Here is a 27,340-nt window from a genome sequence, read left to right on the forward strand (position 1 = left end):
TGAAAATTATACAAGAGATTGTCTGCCTATGTGCCAAAGGAAAATAGTATTTAGAACATATGTCATTCACCACTGGAGAGTGATTCTTTAGGTAGTTTGAGCTGGCATATAACATGTCACAGAAGGCACTAGATTTCCTGTGGTAATGGCTAAACAAAATTTTGATGCTATTAAATGCCCCTGAACACAAGTAGGCATGCAAATATACCAGTACTTTATTTATCCTTTTTTGTTGAGGTAAAGTAATGGCTAAATATAACTTTGATACTATTAAATGCCCCTGAACACAAGTAGGCATACAAATATACCAGTACTTTATTTATCCTTTTCTATTGCATAAAGTAAATAATGTACTGATAGCGAAAAAAGATACAAATAAAAAGGCCTGATAAGGACAAAATCAAGCCAGCATCAGGATTACAAAAGATTCCACCAGCAGCATATGATGTACTAGGGAAGACCACTGCCTAAGACTACAAATGGAGATATCTAGAACATAGACATCAGCCCAGCTGGATATTACTATAAAGGACCTGAAAAGGAACCTTTTTAGAGGAAACAACAAACTAACGATTGAAGACTAGGTGGTTGCCAATAGTATATAGGACTATATAAATTCCTTCATACACCATTGACATGCTGCTGATAAGATAGTTGATTTGTAACAGAAAAGGACTAATGGGCAAAAAGTGTACAAATATTGCTCACACAAGCAGCTGAAGTACAAATCTTAACAAATCAAAGATCCCAAAGAGCATAAAATTAAGTTAATTTTGAATAAAATAGCTCACAAGGAGAAGAAGAAGTCACCTACAGTATATAATCAATAAAACAAAAACACATTATAAGTAAAAGACACAACATCAAAGCATCAAGGCTGTCTTCCCTTCCCTTTCCCTTTAGCCGCTTCTTGCTTATCCACAATGTCTAACACCTGATTAATCTAATTCTCAAGAGACCAGACCCTGAAATCCGCACACTCCCTCAGCCACCATCCTAGATACATCATTATAGAAATGGGAGAATAAACAGAACAGTCCCCATCATCTTTTGGCATCGTGTTGTCATTGATGTCAATCGGTATGCAAGTTGATGTTACCTATATGCAAGTAGGAGTATTGAAGATTATTGGCATGTTGATGTCAACTGGTAAGCAAGCAAAGAGACAAATTTAAGGACCCGGATAAGAAGATGAAAGGATGAGAAGTGTTTGCCACTTTGGCAATACGGTTGAGGACTGTCACTGGTAAATGATAACATGTCCTAACCGGCAGAACAGAGAAGTGCACAATATGAAGGTTAATTGGTTGGTGTATACCAGTAGTATGTTTGGTCGGTAACCGAGTTTGAACCAACACAATCTAGTGAGATGGATGCTAACAGAGATGTCACGTGGACTCCAGGTGGCGAACATGCAGTGGTAGGTAAATGGTGCATCGGTGAGGTAGTTGCCAATTAGGTCGATATTAAATGAAGATTGTGGAAATCACGGATCGATTGCAGAGGATTGCAGCTCAAAGCAGATCGAAAGGCGGAGATTTTTTAGTGTTATGATCGAAGCAGGATATCTGATCGTCTTCTTGATCTGGAGAAGGAAACAGCTAGATCATTTATTGCAATCGACAAAATCAAGGCCGATGAACAAGATCCAGTTTGCTAAATATAGTGAACGTGTATTGGAAGGATCAAAAATGGCAGTGATGTTTGATTTGTTGTAGGTTGTCAATCCAAAAAATAAGATCTGATTTGATTTGATACAGACTAAGTCAGTGAAGAAAACCCTAGGCGTGTAAAGTTTGAACTTTGTTTTTGGTGGGAAAGCATGTGTATAAATATGCAGATCAAAGACTTAAGCAGTTTGGATGAGTGATGAGAAAGTGTGATCATGCTAGATGAGAGCTGATTAGTCTGAGTGTTGATAGCAAAATATTGAAGTGACTGAGTGTTAGAAGAAGAACCGGCAAGAAGGGTTTAACTGGCAATGTTTGAGGTAACTGGTAAACTGTTACAGAGCATAACAATCTATCAAACCGGCAAAGATTGAACCGGTAAGGTAGCCACTGAGAGTGAAGGAGAGCACAGAGAGTGTGAGAGGATATCCGGCTAGGCAAAAGATGAGTTAAAGAGGATTCAGACAGAGAGAACTGAGATCCGGTAGAGAAGTAGTGTGACAAAAAATAGTTCAACCGGTAGAATGAATACTTTGCAAAGGTTACAAAACTCATTTGTAACAAAGTGTTTATCATTGTATTGATTTTATATCTCATTGTATTTCACTGAGTGGGTGCTCAATGTAGGGGTTGGTGCTCAGGATAGATCAGGGGTTGGTGCTCCTTTGGGTAGGTGCCCATAAATTGTTAGGGGTTGGTGCCCTAAACATTGTAAAACTGTTATTTCATTGTGAGGCTAGATTGAAGCAGTAGATCTCCAGCAACATTTCTCACCGAGGTTTTTCCCACATTGGATTTTCCTCGTATATCCAATGTTATGTGATGAGCTCGTGTGTGATTGCTTGTTAGTGTTTTCATTATTCTACCAGTTGCACACACCGTTTGAAATTGTTTATAATCACTGATTCACCCCCCTCTCAGTGATATCTTGTGTTCTACATCAGCCTTCTCTGAAAAAGTGTCCACATGCGCATTGACAGCAACCTTATCTCAAAGAGGCCTCCTTCAGCAACATTACTGAAAATCCTGATTACAAGTTCCATCAGACCACTTCAGAGCATCAACCTCTTTTCCCTCGAGCTCTGAAGTGAAAGGGGTGCCTTCAGCACAAACTTTTTTGACTTCATGGCTTCAACCAATCTAAAGGCTAACCAAAGACAATTTCAAAAACAGACTTGCATATTTTTGCTGAAAAAGGCTAACGTTACAGAAGTGAGATTTGAGCAACTTTCCTCCTGAGAAATATTCAGCTGCTGAGGATTCAGGTTCATGCTGACTTGCTAATGCATGATAGATTGTTTGTAGTTGGCTCCCTAGATGGTGTCATGGGTGGAACATGCTTCTTCAAAAACTTGATGCTTTCGAGGAGGGAAAGGATCTGTTTGATTTTGTATGATATCTATGATCCTCCTTCATGAATTTTCAGATAGGAGCAATGAGTAGATTCTCAATGATAAAATTTAACTTTTCAATGCAAGTATTCATGGACCTAATCCTTTCTTATCATTCTTCATTGTGATACCATAAAATAACTGGTCCTTACCACATATTATCATAAGAAATTGATTCGCTTCAGCCTACCCAATTGATACCATGGTTCTGCATTCATGAATATGTGTCCAAAATGCAATAAACACCCTTAATTTTTTATTTTTTTTTAGGAAGATTACACACACAACCACACCTGTTAGGGTTAGAATAAGAAATCCAAAACCAGCAAGAAGGAACCCTACACCTTTTGATCACCGAGAGCCCAAACTAGGAGGGTGAGAGCATACGGTAGCAAGGGATCGTTAAAAGTAAACTGCTGAAGTACTGAATACAATAATGGGTGGCAAGCCAGCCCCTTCCACTTATCCAGCGGGTGAACAAAGGAACTTGATGGTAAACCAGCCAAGTGAACAAGCACTCCAAAGCACGAATCACTCCACCACAATGTTTCAGCGGGAGGACTGAACACACATAATTAAGCTCAACTCAATCGCTTATGCAGCAAGAGGATCATTACAACAAATATCACTCAACCACTTATGCAACGGGAGGACTGAGTTACAAATATTAAATATAGGCGGCAGGCCAACCTCTTCCATTTTTCAGCGGGTATGCTACAATCCAGAAATGGTTGATAGTACTACTATTCAACCTTACAAAAGAGAGGAAAGATAGAATAGAAGAATAATGCTGATCACAGAGGATAACTAACGCCAAAACAGCTCAAACACCAACTTCCTAAAATCTGATATAGATAACAGCAGGCTGGAAATGCATAACCAGCAACACAAAATCACACTAAAAAACTTCCAACTCGCTTCAAACTCACTCAAAACACCCCACAACTCACCCAAACTGACACTAGGCACAAAGCGACTAAGAACAAACTGTAAATGAGCTTCTAAACACCCCCAAACACCTAGCACGCATCCCAATGCACCCCAAAAACCCACGCCTAAGCTGGAAAAGTACAATTTGCATTGTAAAATCAAAGACTCCAAATTAGGGGCTACAAACTTACAAAACATATCGCCCAAAGCATAGAAATAGTTCGAGCAAATACCCATAATAAATGATTTCGGCTCAGTTCATGATTTCGTGAGATTTAATGAATTTCGGCCTATTGGCTATTTTCGGGAACTTGTATACCTAACTGAAACCTTCCAATTTTCGGCTCAGAAGCCTGAAATGCGCAATTTTCCTTAATGGCTTGGTTTTTGGCCTAAAGGCCTCTTTTGCGAGTTGTTAGCCATTGAAACTTTAATGAGATTTTCGGGCAAATGAGGAGATTTGCGAGATTTTCGACTTAAGGCTTTTTCGGGCTTTTCATGAACTTGTGCGATTTAGGATTCTATTAACTTTTTGGCTTGAATGATTATTTTGCGTGAATGCGAACTCCTTAATCTTTTCGGCTAAAAAGCCTATTTTGACACTTGCCTTTATTTCGGCCTTTGAAGGGACTTTGGGAGATTTCAAACTTAATGTCTCTCAGGCAAGTTAAGCGATTTAAACTATTTGAAGTTATTACGGCTTAGAGAGACATTTTGTGAACTTAATATTCATCTCCTTTTCAATGTTAGGAGAGTATTTGCGAGATTTTACCTTTATCTCTTCTAAGCAACTTTGGGCCATTTTGGCGAAATGCAAGACGTCTGGTCTTTTATCTTCAATTTCGGCCTCTAAGCTATTTTTGCTCGATTTTCATTTTCGTTCAAATGCCCTTTCATGGCAATTTCGGGCTAACTGATGATTCTATGCGATTTTTTAGGTCTTTGCTTTTCGGCCCTAGAGGCCGATTTGGAAGAAGACTCACGATTTCATCTTTGTCGCCTTACTTGGTTTACACAACAAATTCAGGTATTTGGGCCTCTTTGAGCGACTTTTAACTTTATTTAAATCCCCCCCTCTTAATGGATTTCAGGCTTTAGGAGGCATTTGCAGAGGTCAGGTTTGAAAGTGCAGCTGTGATCTACCTTGCTTAAATGCCTCCCTCTCCTTCTCTCTGAGCAATGGGGGTCCCCTGTCACAGACGGGGTGTGTGTGCAATACGCACAACAAGTTGTAGCCATGACAAGGGATGGTAGAACTGCTGCAAGGACTGACTTAGCCACAACAAAACAGCAAGACAACAATAATCCTGCTGATTTTAACATTTTTCCCTTCTCAATCAGATCTCAAACTTGTCTATGACCCTTGGCACAAATAAAATCCTCCAAGATACTCCTTATTCGTCCAAATCTAGAATGAAACCTACAATATTCAACACCTATCTGATCACAAATGGAATCACCTCACTTGTATAAGAAAAATTTCTGTACTCCAAAATTGGAAACTAAGACCATTTTCATTCTCCAAATTCCTACACACCAAAGGCTTTTTGTCCTTGAATGAGAAGATGAACACAACTGCTCAAGCTCTAGAGAAGGATTGATTACAATAACAAATGGATGATCCTTTTAATCCATTTGCCCTCCTTTCATAGATTCCTTTTGGGTTCCCTTAACTTTGAATTTTCTTTTCCCTCCTAAAATTCCCTCCAAAAGTGTTTAAAAAAAATTAATTAAATATTACATGAGGCCTTATGATGTCCCATTTAGACAGCTACTTTATTAAAAGAATAATATTTAAGTTGTCTTTATAAGATAGAGTTATTGGGCCCAACCTAAAATATGATTATTAAGCATTTCTCTAACTTGCTTACAGGAAATGAAGAAATAAGTCCCAATTAATTTAATTAAAAAAAGGGGCATGATACCAAAAGTGTCCACTATAGATAAATAATCCATTTTGAAGATGATTCAATTGTAAACATAAACACAAATGATCATATATAAAAACTTCAAGATTACAATCATTTAACATGTACAATAGAAGAATAATAATTTAAAAAAGAACAGTACATGTTGAAATTGTGAAAAAGAATGCTTTTATTACACTTGAATGATAATCTAACAATTCATATAGTACAAAATATTGTTAAGTACATCAACTGGGCACAATAACCCATATTAACCATCCAACAGTCAATACTAAAAAAATGACAGTCCGAGTACATTACTCTATATTTTATAGTTTGTTTTATTGAATTATGTGCATTCAATTAAAAAGTCAACATGGATAATGAGAAGTTAAGCACCTTCCTAGATTTACCTGTTCCTCGAAACAAGTCAGTCTCCCACCAAGAATCAGACAAAGAAGCAGACTAATTATATTCAAGTCAGTAACTCGATATCAGAATATTACTATTTGAAGTCTGGAGCTGTAAATTAAATATCGATGACCTACTTTGCTCAGTATCCTAGACGAGTAAGCACAGTTGACATACTGTAAAAACAATGAAACCAATAAAGCTTAATTTTCCCTTCTCTTCACAGGTTGCTATTCAAATATTGTTTACATAACCCTCAACATGTCAAAATTCATCCATATCTATGCAGTTCTTTTTGTAACAAGTCACTCACATTTAATTTGTGTAAGTATTGACTATATAGCTGTTACTTATTTCCAAAATGGATTGCATTTGTTTGTTTCTTTTTTGTGATAGGTACTTGAGCTCTCCTGGCTTGGTAATTTGTATCTTGCAAGAAACCAATCAGTGATACCTCCTCAGCAATTCTACACAGCAATACAAGAGTGGTCTCAAACTCCATATGGTACAATCTGCAACAAGAAAATGATTCTATCGTTTGATATAGTAGAAAAATTATATATAAATGTTACTTTATTAAATCAATGGTTGACTTGATAAGGAATTAATTATGAAATTTATACTCTGAAGCTGCAAGTGTAGAGAATATTTTGCTTTAGTTAAAGGATACAACAGAGTGGTATAATCTAGATCTTAGAGAACCTTTCTAAGACACTAACTATAAATCATATTGCACTATACTGTTTATTTAACGATGGTGCTTACAATTATGCTACCTTTTAATCTTTTCTTTTTTTAAAAAAATTTTGTAAAGAGAAGATTGGCAAATATTATTGAAACTTCATAATCTCTTCAGGAACAAAACTCCCCTATACACATTATAGATAAATGTTATGAAGAGAAGATCAATAAATTTTATGCCAATTTACGATAATATCTATTTACAAATTTAGTGTTAAATATAGCAGCAATAATCTCTTCAATGGCACTGAAACCACAGGTGCATAGTGCACAAGATTTGTGAGAAAACATGGCATAGCTTAAAAACAGGTATAGAGTGAGTAAACAATGAGTTTGGCATGGGTTAGCATTTTAATTAGTTTCTTGTGGTACAACACAAATGTAACAGCATGTAAAGTAAACCGTAAAGCCTTTCTTCAAATTCATAGGGGAAGCCCCACTTTTACAAAGAGTCAAGGAAATGATATATTCCTTAACCAGAAAATTGAAAAATAATACCTAGAAGTTTAGAACTAACAGGGAATTCTTTGAGTGTGCATTAATACAAACTAAAAGCAAACCTATATTTTTGTTCTCAAGCTAGAGCACAAGGTGATTCAGCACTTTGCCAATAGACAAAAGGCCTTTGATATCTCTTCTTATTGCAAAAATTTAATCTAGAGGAAGCAAAGATAAACTCACTTCTAAAGCTAAAATCAGAGACTAAAAGAGGATATATACACACTGTAATCAAATCTAGGACAGCATACACATAAAACAATAAATTGAGCACAAAAATTGCATACAAAGCTTTGACTATCTTATTAGTGAAAACAACAAAACAAAGCTTGCGGAATTTCATAGAGAACATGATAACATAAAACAACTCTTGAACAGCTATCTTAACAGCAAGTAAGCATAAAAAAATTACTACTCCATAAAAAGTAAGTGCAAATAGTGCTTATTTATAAGCATTTACAAAGTTTTGCATGAGAAATAATTAAAAAGCTAACAAATACTTCTATAAATAGCATAGTTCCACAAAGTTTCCTAACGGGGGACCAAGGGCCTAAATTTGGGGATGGTGACAGGACAATGGGGAGACAGTAGTGGAGCAACGATGAACGGGGAGGGGGAGGGGGGGTTGATATACAAATTGAGATGAATTGAAATCTTTGAGGCAAAATCTGCAATATAAGATCTCTACAAGTGCCCCATGAAAGGAAAAATAGTTTTCATGAAGTTAAAGGTCGCAAACAGTATGTAATGGTTTATGTCGTATAGTAAGCGACCCAGCGGCATCCCTGATAGAGGTGGCAGTGCTGGGGGGGACGTTTCCCACAAGTCCCCACATCCCAAAAATGTCCCTGTCTAAGGAACACAAGGTTTTTTTGGGGGGATGCATCCCCATGGAACACTAATAAATAGTTTGCTTGTGCACAAAGCAAGCTTACTATACAATTTTGTCCAAAAATTCTATTGCTAAATGAGAAAATCTTCAAATAGAGTTTTGAAAAGGATAAATAAAAACTAAAAAAAATTCTAGAAATTAGTCTAAAAATAGCCAATCTATAAATAATCATTCTAAGTCTAAAAATAGATTCCTCATATAAGAATAGTGACAGCTAAAAATAGCATGAGATATAAATAGATTGGGCTGAAAATTGTCAATTTGACACTTGGCTTCTAGCAATGATTTTGACGAAGATCTTCAATTCCAACCATGGCAAATCCTCTAAAGAAGCCCTAATACCTAATGACCAATCTTGGTGACTTGAATTTGATTCCCTCCTCAAAAAATTATGCAATTCAATGTCCTATAGCTGGACAGTATGAATGATAAAGACAAATGTTAATCCTTGGGCAACTGTGATGGAACTTGAGTTATCTATCAACAATAACTAAAAAATTGGCAACGAGCCTCAAGGGCATGCCTGGGCAACTTAGAGCATTTTATCATCTAAATTCCAATTGACAAGTTGAATGAGGAGGTCTATGGGTAGACTATAGCACTTAAACTTTTTGATCTAATTTTAAGTTGACAATTTGACATTTAAGTCATAATGGGAGCCCCTAGTACCTTAAATGTCAAAATGTGCACATTTTCATTCCAATTCTTAATTGGCATTTACCTTGTAAGTGAAAAAGAATATTTGTTCTAATCTGATGTTAAGTAACTTAGAGTTTTGCTACTTAAGTGAAAAAGAGCTTTTGGGTCATTTAAGTGAACCATAGTTTCGAGACTTGCCGAGTAATCGGTATGACTAGCCCAACTCATGAGTCCTTAGGGTGGCCAAGGCAAGTCGACCAAGACTCCCGAACCAAGTCTAGCTGTACTTGGTCAAGTCCCACTCCAAGACTACCGAGTGTTAGGCTTAAACTCCCAATTCCTAAGCCTAGACTCTTCTAGCACCTGAACATAACAGAAATAGCAATTGAAATTTCAAATTTTGAGAGTTTGAGGGTCGTATGGCAGGTGCAATCTTTGAATTATCACAAGTTGATAGTCAAATTAGACTTTTATATTCTCTAAATGCCTTGATTTCTTTTTTTGTATAGTTATGAGGTTCTTTCTGCAAGTCGAGTTTTTTTGCCGAGTCTATGTCGAGTCCCAAGTTTTCAAACTTTGAAGTGAACCATTTCTCCATTAACATTGAGAAATGCAAGAACTTTTTGACTTATACGATTTTTTACCTTGCAACATGACATTGCACCCCTAGGGGCATCCCAAGAAGTTTGGAATCATTTCATATAATTTTGGACCTCCAATATAATCTTCTCTTCCTTTTGTGCATCTTGAATCACAAACATGCCTTTTTAATATTTTATTGACCTAAAATAAACCCTAGGTACCTTTGCTTCATCAAAACATGTTTTGGAAGCTTTCTCATTCATTTGCTTGCCTTTGCACTTCATTTCTTCCTTTTGTGCATCTTGAATCACAAACATACCTTTTTATTGACCTAAAATAAACCCTAGGTACCTTTGCTTCATCAAAACATGTTTTGGAAGCTTTCTCATTCATTTGCTTGCCTTTGCACTTCATTTCTTTTCCTTAACCCTATCAAATGAGGCTAACTAGAATTGGTGATGACTACATTGGCAAATACTAGCCACAAGGACTTAGAAATAGATTACAAGCAACAAACAATAATTTTTTTATACTTAGAATTTGACTCGATATGAAAAAAATTATATGGGTACAACAAAATGGATGGCTTTGAATGTATGCCATAGAGCATAACCATGATGGCATAGAAGCGAGAAGTAAAGCAACCAACCAAAGTTGTGTTGTAAAGTTTTTTCCTATAGTTTTTGCATTATAAAAAATTAGGAAAAAAATTCAATAAGATATATAATAGATTTTACTAGTTGTACTTTAGAAAGATTGAACAAACATTGCATTCTCAACCTAGTGAAACAATTTTAACCCTCTTTCTTTCAATCCAAGTCAAGTTTCTTTATAAAATTTTGCTAGCACATATGGAATATAATATAAAGCCCACAAAAGGGATTTGCTTCAGCTCTCATAGGTTGTAAAAGAAAAAAAAATTCTTCGAAGAGCACACTATCAAGGGTACCTAATTTTTTTAATTGAGGAGGGAGCATAACTCATGATGTAAACAAGTTTTGTAGAAACTATGGCTTGTATGATTGGAGATCTTGCAAGAGTCATCAAATCCACATTATAAGTGATGATGACATGATGAAAGGTGAATGAATATAATATATGAATAAGGGGATATAACCCTTCAATAGGGATGTAACTATTCTTGATTAATACATTAGTTAGCTTAAGTACACAATTAAGAACCAAACATTAAATATCTTGTTTGTTGTCCCTTTCTTATATTTAACCAAACAATTACCCCTTGTAGCAAACCAATCCACTTGAAGTGATGGACCAACCACAACTTACATTGAATGCATGAATCATAGTTTCCTTTTCCAACAAATAGTGCTTCCATTTGTTAATAGTTTGAACCAATACATTCAACTCCTTATCATAGCTGGGAAAGTTCACTAATGCTTCCATGAATAGCTTTGTGATAATATATTGGCCTTCCTCACATCAACACGGCTCTTTTTGCATTTCTAGACACAATTTTCACATTTTAAAATTCAAGTCAGGAATTAGGCAATGGCAAATGTTTCTCTTTGATCTATCAAAAGCTAGTGATTGAAGTTTTCCCCAAACAATAAACCCACTACTTAATCTAGGGGCATGGATGTGATATCCCTAGCATTTAATGGACTGTCTAAACAATTTCTAGATAACCAACTAATATTGGACAATCAATTAATTTAAGCAAACAGTATGACAACCCCATCAATAAATTACAATCCCTGAAAATTGCTTAGTAGACATGAAATTTGTAGAAAATAACCAGAGTTTGCATTCGCTGGTATAATTGTAAATTCTGAAAGAAACCAACAAATCTGACAATTTTCATTGTTACAAGCCCAATATAGGGAGAGCTGGTAGTGATGACTCAACTATTAGGAAATGGTAACATAGTCTGTCAACTCTTCACCATTTTGCTTGGAGCCCTAACTCCACAGTTCAACCTAGATATCAGATCCTTAATCCTCTTTAGCAGTGAGACTTAAGGGTTTTATGCCTCAAGTGGAGAATCCTTCTGATTTGGACTTTGTTGCTGGTCTGATTGAAATTTCTTGTTGTGGTCAAGCCTAATAGATCCAGATCTAGACATTTAGATTTCTATCACTGATCTTGCTTGCCCCTATCTAGGCACCAAGTCTGAAATTGGACCAGCACCTAGGGTTTTCTTGCCTCCTAAATGATCTGATCTATGATTATTCCAGTCACAGTCCCTGGATCTGGTTATGAAAGCTTATTTGCTAACCCTCCTATGACTAAAAATGGCTTCCAACTAGTAGTCTGAGGGAAAAGGCAACTGAATTGGGTGATGGAATGCTCAGAATGAATTTGTTTTCCAAAGAGGAAGCTCAAATCTGCAATGCTTGATCATCAATTATTCAGACCTAGGGCGTCCTAATAGTGTGCCTGATTCAAATATGTTGTTCACAATTTGCTTCAGCCCTGCACAGGATATGAGTAGATTAAAAAAATAAATTGCAGAATGGAGATGGTAAATGTAGGCAATGGGGTTTTGTCCTGAAAGTGTAACCGAACTTGGTAAAATTATCCGAACTTCTTGCATACCCACCAATGACCTAGAAGGGCAAATAAAGAGGTGTTCTTCTAGATGGGCACCCAAATTTGAATTTTAGATTTTAGCGCCTAATTTAAAAATAAACTACAAAACCATTTTTTTGAAATTTTAAATTTTAAATTTTTATTTATATTATTTTATATTTAATATTTATTAAACATTCTTTTCAAAAGTAGTGTTTCAAAAAACTTTTACAAAAAACTGTTGTCGATCGGCCTTAGGGAACATGGGACATGACAGTCCTCCCTCTTCAAGATTGCCAGTCCTCAAGCAATTTCAAACTTGGATGCTCAAATATCTCCTTCCCATGTAGCAGCCTCAAGTGGAAGATTCTTCCATTTCACAAAATATTTTGGAATAACCTTATTCCTCAACTTCTTTTCCCTCATATGAATGATGGCTTTGAGCTCCAAAATCAACTTCACTTCATCACCAAGTGGTGGCAGCTATAATGAAGGAGTATCATGTTGTCGAAGAGCCTTCTTAAGGCATGACACATGAAAAATATTATGAATTTTAAAAGTTCCAGCTCATATGCTACCCCAGCAATCCTCCTTATGATCTTATAGGGTCCATTAAATCGTGGCTTCAACTTCTCAGCACCACTTCCCCTGAAAAAAGATTGTCTATAGGGATAAAATCTCAAAAATAACATGACTCCCATCTCAAAAACCCTCTCAGTTTGGTGGTAATCAGCATACAGCTTTTGCTAATTTGGGGACTGTTGTAGGTTTCCTTTGAGTGCATTCACAATATCCAAGATTTGTTGAATTAAATCCTTAGCTCTCGGCACTCTACTATCTAAAAAAAATCAAATCCACGAATGAAATTGCATCATAACAATAGAGTGCCTTGAAAGGAGTCATACATATAAACATGTGGTGACTAGTATTGTAGCAATACTCTCTAAGGTGTAGCCATTTGACCCATGTTGTTTGTTGCCCTATAACATAATTCCTTAAATAACCTTTATCCATTTGTTCCAAATTTTCATTTGTCCATCAGTTTGAGGAAAATAGCTAGTGCTTGGGGTCAATTCTATGCCCGTTAATCAAAAGAGCCTTGCCAAAACAAACTAATAAATCTACTGCCCCTATCACTTACCATGTTCCTTGGCAACCCATGAAGTCTAAAAGTCTTTTTAAAGAATAGATAAGCAGCTTGTGGAGCCTTGTACTTTGAAGATATAGCATGAAAATGAGCATATTTAGTGAGCCTATCAATAGCCACATAGATGCAAACCTTGCACCTTTGGGACGCCTGTGATGAAACTAATACAAATGCAAAAGCATATGGATTTCAAATAATTGATGTTGTTCAATTAATCAAGGAGACAAAGCTCCTTTAAATAGAGTTACAAAGATGATGTTTCTAAAAGAAACAATCATTAACTAGAGGAGAAATTAGAAACAACTTAAATGATCATTAATAACACAAAGAGAAAGATATTATTCTAATACCCTCCCTTAATGGTCATCGTTCTAACTACCAAGAGAAATAACAGAGAAGGTTGCCCCCTTCTTCTCAGAACACGCTACAACTGAAGACAAGAGCCTGCCACTAACTCTGCCTCTTGAGATGGGTTTGCCACCAACCCTCCTAGAAATTGCAGAACTTCTGGAGATACCCAAAACAACACCAACCGTCCAACCTGATGTTGGAGAACTATTCCTCCCTGTAACTAGAGACACACCAAGAACAGTTGTCACGATTTTGAGGAAAAAATCGGCAAACCCTCCAAACTATTGCAAATGAGCAAGATGTCCGAAAATAGACTGCAAACAAGAGACTAGTGCAGATGTTCGCACAACAACTCCAGGTGCGACTAAAAACAGACTACAGCAAAGTACAATTTGAAGAAAAAATCATAACCCTCCCATGATTTTTTTATAGGGACAAAAAATATTTAAAAACCCAGAGACTTTTTTAAGGGAAAAAAATATTAAAACCCATCAGAATTTTTTTTCAGGTTTAAAAATATTAAAAACCGAAACAAACATCGATGCCCATAAGCCATCTTCACGCTTTTCGAGGCACGAAAAACAAGGTACTGAGATGCGAAGTGCACAAAACCTGAGGTACGAGGTTCAATGCACTGAGATAAGTCCAGGCACAAATTCCAATGCAGAAAATAGAGGCAGATACAGGAACAAACTTCAAAAAAAAGATGAAGTACGACTGGCACAGATTTCGAGAAAAATTTATGGCTGACCTAAAAAAATATGAAGACAACCCAGAAATCCTTGCAAAAAACCCAGAAAGAATCTGAAATCAGAATTGAAATCCGCTGGCACGAAATTCGAGGCACGGAAAACGATGCACCCACAAAATTTTGAAAACAACCCAGTTGATCTCTCGAAAAACCCACCAAGAATCTACAATCTGAAAAAAAATTCGACTTGATCTGAAGGGTAAAAACCCTAATCGAAAATGCAGATTTCCGTCAAAAAATGGCAGAAAAAAAATTTGCAGGTGAAAAAAATTGCATCACGCGCAGAGGATTAATGGCGTCGCGGGACAAAAGTCTGGTTAAAAAGAAATCCGCCACAAAAAACATGAAGAACAATAGAAAAAACCGCCTAAAAGAAAACCCTTTAGAAAACAAAAATTGAATTTCGAATTCTGAAAAAATCACAGGCCCTAGATTTGTTTTTTCAGTGATGAAAAATTTCATTCGAAAATTTTTAGAAAAAACAAAAAATTTCTTTCTACTCTAATACCATAATACAGATGCAAAAGCATATGGATTTCAAAGAATCTATGTTGTTCAATTAATCAAGGAGACAAAGCTCCTTTAAATAGAGTTACAAAGATGATGTTTCTAAAAGAAACTATCATTAACTAGAGGCGAAATTAGAAACAACTTAAATGACCATTAATAACACAAAGAGAAAGATATTATTCTAATAGAAACCCATAGAAATGCTCCCCAATTTTGATATGGAATGGGTAGGAGCTGAAACAAACTAGCTGAAAATACATGCTCTATTTTATTTTTTGAAAAGCCAAACACTCCCTAACATGCATCAACACATCATTTTTTAGCCCCTTCCATTAAAACATTCCCTTGCTTCTATGTCTAGTAGTAACCTGAGTGACCAGCAAGTGGTGTGTCATGACATGCCCTCAAAATTATTTCCGTAACCTTTAATTCCACTACAAGATACACCTGATCTTTGCAGAGGATGAGCTCATCTACCACCTTGAACCTATCATCTTACAAATTTCTATCCAAAATGTCAATTGCAACTGTACTCTTAATATATTCAACCATTATGGAAGCCTCCCAATTAGTAGATATATTAGAGATAGAGCAGAAAGAAGATTTCCTAGAGAGTGCATCAACCACCACATTATTCTTTCCCTTAACATACTCAATGTCAAAATCATAGGCTTGTAACTAAGTTACCCATTTTTGTTGTCTATCATTCAAATCCTTCTACTTGAGGAAGATTTTAAACTGTTATGATCTGTTTTAACCATAAACTTCCAACAAAACAAGTACTATTTGAATTTGACTAGTGCATGCATGATGGCCAACATCTCCTTGTCATAAATAGAGAAGTTCTTCTATGTCTCCTTGAGCTTCCTACTCTTAAATGCTATGAGGTGCCTATTTTGCATCAAAACTACTCCAATCGCGTCTCCTAAAGCATCACATTTTAGAACAAAAGGAAGTGAGAAATTGGGGATAGCCAAAATAGAACTCATTACCTCAAGCTTGTCAAAAGCTTGTTGTGTTGTAGTGCTCCAAGTGAAAGCCTCCTTCGTCAAATCTGTCAATGCGGCTGCAAATTCCTACAAATCCCTCAAATGCAATAAATTCCTTAGTCTTGATCAATCTTGATTCTCCTTATCCACACTAAACCCTTGGGCACTAATCTTACTCACATTTGGATGCTTTGGCGTAGAATGAATGTTGCTCAAGTATGCCAAGCACCTAATCTATGTGCTTCAAATGGTCCTCCCATGTCTCATTGTAAACCAAAATTCCATCAAAGAAAACTAGCACAAATTTCCTCAACTGTAGAATAAATTCCCAATTGATGCATGATTGAAAAGTGGTGGAGGCATTAGTCAACCCAAATGGCATGACCAAGAACTCATAGTGCCCATAGTGACACCTAAAAGTTGTTTTCTGCAATCCTCATCTCTAACTTTAAACTAATGATAACATGATTGTGAGTCAATCTTATAGAAGTATACCGCACCATGAAACTCGTCTATCAACTCATTGATCATGGGTATGGGGTAGTGATTCTTGATTGTCTTTTTGTTGAGGGCATTATAATCAATGCACATCCATGAACGAAGCAAATGAGCTGAACTAGGTCATATGTGCCCCATGCCCAATAGCTCTTTAAATGCCTTCTCAATCTCTTCCTTGTATCTCCTAGGGTGCCAATAAGGAGTAGTGATGATGGGTTTTGCTCCTTCCTCAAGCTCAATAACATGCTAAAAACCCCTATCAGATGGTAAACCAAGAGGAATTTCGCCAAATACTTTGCTATGTTTATCCAAGATGGATAAAATATCCACGTAGGATTGAGCACTCTTCTGCACAATCCACCTAGTCTCTACGAAAAGTTCTCTCCATCCTCTTGGCTGAAGCCATTATAGGATCCCACATTCGAAAGGCCACAAAGAATTACCTCCTTCCCAAAGGATTTGCACTTCAACTCCAAGGTTTGATAATTGTGTACTCACCAAGTGAGTGCAGCCATTGCACCTCCAACTCTATCTCATCAATGCCTATCACGTAGAAGTCATCTCACATCTTGTGTCCTCCTAGAGTCAACTCCAACTATTGAAACCTTCAATTGCATGTAATAGTATATTTGTCTGCCACTATGACATTAAACCCTTCAAAGTCCTTTGTCTTCAATCCCATCTTAGTCATTAATCCTTCATCAATGAAATTGTGGGTGGCACCACTATTTATCAAAACTATCACTCTTGTAGGACTCCTCTAATATAAAAGAAGTGATATTTAGGTCTCCTGAAAGTGATGCAAGTTTACCCCCAAAATGCTCTCCCTCTACCTTCTCATGTTCAACCTCTTCAGCAACATCCTTGAGCTCAAATTCTCCTACCTCAAAATCCTCAAAAAAAAACTACCTCTATATAGTGGATTTGTCCTTTTTCCAAACACCTATGCCCTAGTACCCATGGCTCTCTACAAGTGAGGGACAGTTTTTTCCTTCGTAGTTGATTTTTAGTTTCATCCACCCTACTAGGATTTGGAGGTTAGGTCTTAGGTTGTGGAACATTCTTATGAAATAGTTTCCTCTATTGCCCTAATGGTGCACTCTTGGGAAGATAGTTACTCTTTACTACAGAGTCCTCTAGGCTCAAGGCTCTTTAGATAGCATCCTCCAAGGTCATTGGGTCAAAAGCTCCCACCAAACCACAAAAAGACTAATAATCCCTTGAGTAAGAACATGAGTCTCTTATCTGTCACATCTGGAAGCATGACTAAAAACCTTTGAAATTCTGCTACATAATCCTCCAGTGAACCATGCTGCCTCAAATGTGTCAACTCCTTGAGATACACCTCTGAATCTCTTCTATCAAACCTTTCTGTGAGCTTTTGCATCAACGTATGTCACAGCATACTTAAGCCCTTATGTTATCAAACTATGACGCCACCACTCATGAGACAAGCCCTCCAAATGTAGAATGGCAAACTTGATAGTTTTCATCTTCTATCATAGGGCTGAGTGAAAGTTAAGTATCTAATTTTTTAACCCAAGCCCATGTAGTAACATTTATGGAGCCATCAAAAGCAAGAAGTGTCAGTTTACTCACTTTGTGTTGAAGATATCTATTAAATTGTTGCATAAGTTGTCTCCTATCACCCCTTGATCCACTTCTTGATCTAGCATTATGTACTGTTCAAATGGAATCTGTCTTCTGGCATTTGCATCAAGTCTCATATACTCATATACAATGGTAGTAAAGTCATTTGCAGCCTGATCTTGCTCTTCTTCTCCCTATGGTGATTACACTCTAGGAAAAAAGGTGGGCTAGAAGGGTTTGAGGGTTGATCAAGCTGGGTTTCTGCAGTTATCAATGTGATTTCTAGCCCTATACGGATCTGAATCACTTCCTTCTCCAGCATTGTTTGATGTAGATCTGGTATGAGTGACACTATTGGTTAGGTTTGTTTGCACTAGCATTTGTGTCATTTTTTCTTGCCTTTTCAGCTATGCCTTCAAATCATCTTCCTGATCAACCATTTTCTTCTTACCTCTACCTCCAATTCTACTGTTGTTTCCTTGTGTGGCTGCTTCTAATCTCTCTCTCTCTAAGGCTCTCTGGTCTCTTTGACTTAACTGCATGCACAAAAATCACCTAGCAAACTGGCAGGACTGCCAGCTCTGATACCAATCTGATAACCCTTGGGTTGAATGGACTCTCTAACCAATTTTCAGATCACCAACTAATATTAGAACAATCAATTAATTTAAGCAAACAGTATTAAAACCCCATCAACAGCTAACAATCCGGAAAAATTGCTTAGTACACATGAAATTTGTGGCAAATAACCAAAGTTTGCATTTGCTAATATAATTATGAATATTGAAAGAAACCAACAAATCTTACAATTTTTGTTGTTACAAGCCCAGAATTGGGAGAGCTGGTAGTGACAACCCAACTATTAGGAAATCATAGTACACTTTGTCAAGTCTTCACCCTTTTGCTTGGAGCACTAACTCCACTGTTCAACCTAGAGATCAGATCCTTTGTCCTCTTTAGCACTGGACTTGAGGATTTCACACCTCAAATGGAGAATCCTTTTGATTAGAAGTTTTTTTGCTGGTCTGATTGAAATTTCTTGTTGTGGTCAGGCCTGATAGATTCAAATCTGGGCGTATAGATGTTTGTTACTGATCTTGCTTGCCCTTAAAACTCAGTTTGTCCTTTTTATAGGCACCAAGTTAGAAATGAACTAGGGCCTAGCACTTTGTTGCATCCTAAATTATCTAATTTGTGATTATTCTAGTCATAATCCCTGGATCTGGTTATGGATGCTGATTTGCCAACACTCGTATGACGGAAAATAGCCTCCAATTGGATGATGGACAATGGCAAAGGTGACTGTTGGACAATGGAAATCTCAGACTGAGTTTCTTTTTCAAAGAGGACATTCAAATCTGCAATGCTTTCCTGCCAATGATTCAGATGTAGGGCTTCCTAATATTGTGCCTGATTCAAAGATGTTCACAATTTGCTTCAGCACTGCACAGGATATGAGCAAATTAAACAAGTAAATTGCAATGGAGATGATAACTGTAGGCAAGGTAAGGTTTCATCCAACCTCCTCACACTAAACACCATGAAGTTTTGTAATGGCCACCCCTGGTTTGCAACCGAATTTTTAATGGATTAGACAATTTATCACACAATTTTGTTTTTTTCTGTTTAGTAGATTTGACATTTCGTCAAACACTTGGCATGCTAGCTCTCTGCTGTCTGATTTCTGAGTTTTGATTGTGTTTGATGTATGTTTACAATGCCAAACATAGAAGAACATACAAAATTGATAACACAGTGTGTATAAACCAAAACAACAATTTCTCACCATCAACTTCACTTTATTATCATCATATCAGATCTGAGTACAATGTTTATCAAGTCTGTTACAGTAATTTTCAGACATATAAAACCTATAGAAATGTGTCAGCAACATGCAAATGCATTACATAGACGGGTCATCAACATACCCGAAGTTCAATGTGTCCTTTAGGCACAATTTGATGATATGAATGGCTGAAGATAATGTCTGAAACTCCTTATGTAGGTTTGATATTTTCTGCCCTTCGTTTGAAGATTATGACAGCTAAAAATAATCCCAAACTCCTCCAAAGATGTGTCCAAGCCTAGGAATAGGGCGCTGAAACCCTAGATGCAAGATGTGTCAATGAAGTGCCAAGTAGATCATCAAAATCTTGTGGACAGCAAACTGATGTGTCACTGTAGCATCACTGTTCACATCAATGTTCATGCACGGTTCATGTCACTGTAGCACCCAGCAATGTTCAACATGTAGCTCAACGAGTCTAGCATCCAAACTCCTTCACAATATTCAAACCCTAGCAAAATGATCAGCACAAACAGAAAAGGTACCTTACAATAGCCGTACCTTATTTTCCAGAAATGTGAAACACAAGTGAGATACCTAAATGATATCTCCAACTGACAATGGGTTTCCGTCCACTGCCTCCAAGCTCGAGGGTTTCCGTCCTCAAACTTGCTGAAAGCCAAGGCTCCCAATCCTCCAAGAGGAATAATAAACCAATTAGAAAACCAAACTTCCAAGTCCCCCAAATGAGCCTCTCATACCTGCTTTAATAGCTCTGCCAAAGGGGTCAACCCTTTTCTCCAGGCCAATGTGGGATTAAAAGTTTTACTTTATTTTATTTCCCCATTTTGGCGTCCAACTTAAGAGGCACTTTTAACTCCAAAATGTGATATAATTTACTTTTAAAACATTTTGACAATTAAGTCATTTTTAAAGAGTTCCAGCATTTAAAACTTTTCATTCTCTTTCCAATGAGCTATAACACAAAGGTGCTAGATAAATAAATTTAATTAAAAATATAACCTTAGTGAAATAATTAAATATAGCTCAATAATGCACTCAATTAGCGACAATGGTCGAAATGCATCGGAATTGAAATCTGACTGCGTAGGAGTGTTTCCGATGATAAAAGATGACAAACGGATCCAACTAGGTGAATTACTAAAAATATATGCTCCCTCCAAGAATCTTGGAGCCCAAACCAAAAGTCGGAACTAACAACTAAAAGCATCATATGGCTCCTCTTAACCCTCTGAGCTTGCTGGTAACATCAAATTACCCTTCTGAACATGTTGACACAAACCTAGAAAGTCGGCAACTACTATATTACTAGAGAACCTGAAAATTGGGGACATTACAATTTTTGTTTATGCCATTTGGATTGACTAATTCCCCTACTACTTTTCAGACTTGCGTGAACTGTGTGTTCAATGGGCAGTTGCAGATGTGTTCTTTGATGATAATTGATCTACAGCAAAACATGGGAAGAGCACCTTCGGCACATTGATGAGGTGTTGGGTATTATGGGGCTCAGTCTTTGTTTGCTAAGGCATCAAAGTGTGAGTGTGGGATGACAAAGGTGCTCTACTTGGGTCATGTAATTGGTGCTAATGGAGTTAAAGTGGATCAAGTAAAGATTCTAGTCATTCTTGATTGGACCTCGCCAAAGAATGAAAGCTTTCCTTGGATTGTGTAGTTACTACAAGAGATTCGTGCAGGGGTTTTCTCAGCTCATTGCACCTCTCATAGACTTGACAAAAATGGGATCATTCTCTTGGTAACCTTCAATATAGCAAGTGTTCGATCGTCTTAAGGAGGTAATTAGCAACTTGTCCTGTTTTGGCTCTTCCTAATTCCTCACAACCCTTTGTGCTTGAGTTTGATGCTTCAAGAGAATCAACTGGATTTGTGCTTATTAATGATAAGCACCCAATTGCTTGTGAAAACAGGAAACTTAGGGATGTTGAGAGACACTATTCCACCAACAACAAGGGAATGCTCGCAATCATACACATCTTAGCCAAATTCAAATAGTACCTAGCTGGTGGGAAGTTTGTGGTAAGGACTAATCACAACGGTTTGAAATACTACCTCAAGCAAAAGGACCTAAATGAGAGGCAATAAAAGTGGGAAAGAAAAATACAAGATTTTGATTTTGATATAGAGTGTGTAAAAGGGAAGAAAAATTTAGTAGCAGATGCCTCATCTAGGAAACCCACTTTTTGCTATGTCTGAGATTTCAACCGAATGGAAGTCTTGTCTTCTAATTGAGTACTCTAAGAACAATTTTGTCTGTGAGATTATGGATGGGAAGATTTAGGATGACCGATATAAGGTAATTGATGACATCATATACTACAACAACAAAATCTACTTGGTTTCTAAATCAAAAATGAAGGAAAATATTCTTAGGACTGTTCATGGCACTCCACTAGCTGGTCATTAGGGGTACTTTAAAACTTACAAGTAGAGAGAAGTTTTCTTGGAAAGGGTTGAACGATGACATTCTTGGGGATATTTAGGAGTGTAATGTTTGCCAACAAAATAAATCTAAACATACCTTTCTAGCAGGTTTATTGCAATCCCTACCCATCCCCAATCAGAAGTGGAAGAGTATATCAATGGATTTCATCAAATGGCTTCCTAATGTGTAGGGTAGAGATTGCATTTATGTGGTGGTGGATAGGTTGACTAAATATGCGCATTTCTTTCCCATATCATCTAAATATAAGGCACCACAGGTGGTCGATTTGTTTTACAAGAAGGTATCTAAGTTCCATGGATTGCCCAAAAATGGTCAATGATCAAGACAACAAATTCCTCGATGTGTTTTTGCAAGAGCTCTTTAGATTGGCAAGTACAAAGTTGACTCTAAGAACAAGTTATCACCCATAAACAGATGGATAGACAGAAATAGTAAAAAGTGGGTTGAGGGGTATGTACAGGATTATGTAGCTAGACATCCAAAAGGCTTGGATCAAATGGTTGTATATGGGTGAGCATTACTATAACACAAGTCATCAAATGAGCATTGGCATGACACCCTTCAAGGCTTTATACGGTTTTGATGCGACCTCTTTTGTGGACTTGATTTCTGCAAATAGTAGAGGCTAGAGATTGGATGCAAGAACATCAAAACATTATGAAGCCTCTTAAATAAAACATTCAACAAGCGCAAAATCAGGAAAAGATATATGTAGATAGGCATAGGAGTGAGAGGCCCTTTGAAGTTGGAGATATGGTATACCTTTAGTTGCTACTTTATATACTACTTCTTGATTTATATAATATTGCATCTAATTCTAGTCATATATATTTATTTTTATTTGTTACTTTTTCAGTATACTTCTTTTTGCCTTTTTCAAGTATGATTTAGAAACTCGGAAAAGATAAAGATGCAAAAACCAAATCAGGAGGCTAGATCATATTAGAGAGGAGAAAAAAGGGAGAGAGCATAAAACTTACTCAAGAGCCTCAGAAATACTGAAACAAAAGTATGTGATTGCTGTTTCCTGCAGGGTTGTTGTCTATGCAGGACTTGGCATGTTATGATAGTAGCACGAATAAAGCTTTAAGTTGCATTGCAGAAGGAAATAATTCAAACTACAGAATCAGTGCCACAAAATCATTGGTAGGATTCTAATGTTACCTAATTCAGCAATTTTAAATATCAAATAGCATATCAGAACATGGTCAAACATTTTGAATTTGTATTGAGAATTCATGAGAATTTTGCAGGTTAAGAGATATTTTTCCTTGTAAACTGATTCAATAATAATTTCAACTTTGTTAAACTTCATGTACAGCTTTTTGCGAGTGGTTTGGGTGCCGAGACAAAGCCAAACTTGGACATGATTAAGCAGACAAGGAATGCACTTGACAGTGCCAATAGAAGACATTTTAATGGAACTAAACTTTCATATGCATATGGCTATCCATATCTGTTTTTTGAGCAGTATCTTCACAGCATTAAAGACATGCTGACCGTTGTGGGTTTCGCCTTAGGTGTGCTCAGAAAACAAATTACTTAAAAAGAGGCATATATATCAAATTTAACTTAATTATAGTTGCGTTTGATTGTGTATTTCCCGCACACCATTACACAGACAATAACCTCACACACCGTTTTGAAATAGCATAAAAGTAACTACTGTGTGAGGTAACCGTTCTATGTTCATAGGTATAGCTACATCATCACTTAAAGTTCTGAAGCAATATAATCCAAGGTTTTGATTTTCTCTGCAGTTGGAGTCTTTGTAGCAGTTCTCTTATTTCAATGCAGTTTTACCATAGCTTTAATGATAGCCGTAGTGCTGCTCATGGTGGATGTAGAAGTATTTGGATTTTTATATGTCATTGGTGCCAAATTAAACTGTAAGTTTATCCTCTAATATATTATTATAGTGCACAGCGTACTTAACATTATTCTACTTTTTTAATTTCCCAACTTTTAAATTTTTAAATTGCTCTTTATATATACCTGTACCCATATTTGAATTTTTCTTTGAAAAAAAGTGTCCGCACAAATTCCCTGTCACTCTCGAGACAAGAAATAACATGAGATGTATTTTATGGATGGCAGCTTTGTCCCTGGTCAACCTGGGTATTGTGGTAAGTCAAAATTGATTTGTGATATCTGATAAGACCAATCTCTCCATATGACACTTTGTATTTCCCATTATTGCATTACTTTAGTCTTCTGTAACTAGAAACAGATTCTGAATGCTACCAATTCTGTAATCATGATTTTCCATATTTTACACATATTCAAAAGGAAACCAGAGATTTCTGCAATAAATACCTCCTATAAAGCTTACAGGGCCTATTTTTACCAACAGATTGGCATGTCATCAGAATTAACCTATTTGGCTCGCTGCTTCCTCGTTATAGATGGAACAAAGAATGAAAGGGTGGGACGAGCATTACAATGGACATTTGAACCATTGCTGCATGGCCTTGGGACTCAAATTGCTGCTACCTTGCCCCTCATTTTTCTCAAGTAAGACAATTGACTCTATTTTCCATAAACATGAGATCAAGTTGTTCGATTTCTTTTCTTTGAAATTTAGGGAAGCTTAGGGAAAAAATGCGAATTATTCCTATACGAAATATTTAGCTCTCTCCAAAAGGGATGATTTTCTGGCTCAAGGCTTGTGAAAATTTCTGTCGCACGTCTCTACTAGGATATACCCCATTCTTAAGTATTAATGAAACTGGGTTTTGAGGTTCTTTTGATACGTGAAAAAGGAGTAGAGAGATCGTGGCATGGAAATTAACTGCTAATTTTATTTAAATACATGGCAAAGAACAAAGATATTGTGTGATATTTACTTTTTTATATGTAAATAAGGACAGGGAAAACGTTCTCTCTCTCTATCTAGGAAGAAATTTGATAATAACTTTGAATAGGAGTGTATTTCTGCTGGGTTGATCTCTCATTTCTAAGTACTAAGGTAATTAACTGCTATGCTCCTTTGAGTACACTCAGTTCAAACAAGCAAATCGTGTATTCGTTTTTCTTTTTTTGAAAAATATCAGCCGCATTATATGACATGCGAGGGAATATGTAGGTGTTAAAAATATTTACAACCGGGAAACGGTAAAGCTAATGTTTCATTCGTGAATACAAAAAATATCTATTGTGTGCTAACACGTTAACAATAGATTTTGTACAAAAATTCGGCGAGTACTTCATTTTTTAACTTTAGAATTTAATGGCGTAAGGTCTATAAGATCAAGTTCGACCAAATGACTCATCAAAATAGCTGACATGTGATGTACGTTTTTTTCCTTTCAATTGCATTGCAGATACCATGCATTTAGGCTGTATTACTTTGCCATGTTCACGATCATGGGCATTTTAGGGTTTCTGAATGGTTTCGTGCTCTTACCTGTTTTGCTCACTTGGTTGGGACCGCCACCGCTGCCTCATGTAAAAAGAGAACACGCAGACACCATCGACGGAACAAACAGAACATCGTCAGATGGCCACCCCATGACTGGATATGGTCACGCGGATCACGACAAGCCAGATGATGATAATAGCGCCACCTTCTCCCAACTGCCCATCCTAACAACCGATACGACCAGTTCAAACACTGGTGCTTGAATCCTCGACGTCGTTTTCCCTAATTTTATTGTATCTTGAACAATCTTTCGTGCTCTTCGTGATCGTACCCGGGCCTTGCACGTTCCATGTTCTGTAGAGGACCGCATTGCGTTCTCCGATACAAAGTTGTCAAAGATTTTATATCTTTTGTTTATTTTAATGTGTGTAATTCGTTGATGTACAACTCCATATTTAGAAGATGACCGCTAAGTTAAGGTTATCATCATCTTAAAACATGATGTGAGGGGTGATTTTATGTAACGTGGTTTTATATAAAGTCAAAATAGAATTTTGAAATTTAAGTTTTCATGTAATTATTATTTAAGTTATATTATGGTATTCATTCAATTCTATTTTTTTATTAGTTTAATCAATTATTGTAAAGAATTAAAATTGTTGAATAAATTTTTTATAGTTTATGTTTAATTTTTATTTAAAATGATTGTAAAAATTCATTTTTCTTTATTTCTATTGGTTTATATAAGTGTAATTTCAAATTTTTGAGGAAAAAATATAAGACCTATTTGTATCATCAATTTTTTGGCTCCACCTCACAAGTCATTGTTTATTTTGTATGAACTTCTTTTGTTGTTCTCGTGTCTCTTCAACATTAGTGACTGCTCATCCTACAAATTTCCACACAAATAAGATGCAAGAAAATTGAAGCGAGCCAAAATTACTTATTTATAGTATTCGTCATTTTTTTAAATCTTTGTATCACTTTTTACTACATCATAAACATTATTTTATTATTTATTATTTATTATTACACTTTTAGTTTACATGTATTGAGGCTCTCTTCTATTTGTCTTATGCATCATTGAAATAAAAAATATTATTATTAATTGTTACTTGCAAAGAATATTAAATATTATTATTAATTGTTAATTGCAAAGAATATTAATGAGGTAAGAAATGAATGTGTGTTACATACTACTTGTGTATTATCAATTTTATTAGTTATGTCGAAGGTATAGAATTAATCACAAACGTATGTTTAAATTTATCTTAATTTTAAAAACTAAATCTTTTATATTAATTTTTCATCAAGTTTAAAATTATTTATTGATAAGGTGTACATACCCTACCCCCTCGTGGGATTTGAACTTGTGATCTCTATTTCAAGAGCACAAGTTTTCCACCACTAGGCCAACTCAAATTATATGTTATATTTATAATTATTTATCTTATTAAAATTTTAATTATTATAGATTAATTATATTTTAAATTTTAAAATAAAATAAAAAAATTACTATCTTCTTTTGATAAGAATATCTTTTAATGTTATCTTCTTTTATTTGAATTCTTCTACTTCTTCTTCTTTTAAGGATTAAGTTGAAATTTTATTTTAATTATTTATGCTTTCTTATGGAATTACAAATAATAATTCAAATACATTATAATTAATTTAAATTATAC

General features: G+C 36.1%; 1 protein-coding gene across 1 annotated transcript in view; it reads left to right on the forward strand.

Moving 5' to 3' along the window:
* LOC131056772 (uncharacterized) overlaps window positions 1-25,921 on the forward strand; it is an 87,404-nt gene extending 61,483 nt beyond the window's left edge. Inside the window, exons 12-18 of the mRNA XM_057991031.2 lie at window positions 6,706-6,814; window positions 23,331-23,443; window positions 23,619-23,817; window positions 24,058-24,186; window positions 24,395-24,423; window positions 24,522-24,811; window positions 25,621-25,921. Of these exons, the coding sequence (XP_057847014.2) occupies window positions 6,706-6,814; window positions 23,331-23,443; window positions 23,619-23,817; window positions 24,058-24,186; window positions 24,395-24,423; window positions 24,522-24,811; window positions 25,621-25,921 (1,170 nt within the window). The remainder of the gene's footprint in view (window positions 1-6,705; window positions 6,815-23,330; window positions 23,444-23,618; window positions 23,818-24,057; window positions 24,187-24,394; window positions 24,424-24,521; window positions 24,812-25,620) is intronic.
* The last annotated feature ends 1,419 nt before the right edge of the window (window positions 25,922-27,340 follow it).

Source organism: Cryptomeria japonica, chromosome 1 (genome assembly GCF_030272615.1).
Source record: "Cryptomeria japonica chromosome 1, Sugi_1.0, whole genome shotgun sequence".
NCBI lineage: Eukaryota > Viridiplantae > Streptophyta > Pinopsida > Cupressales > Cupressaceae > Cryptomeria > Cryptomeria japonica.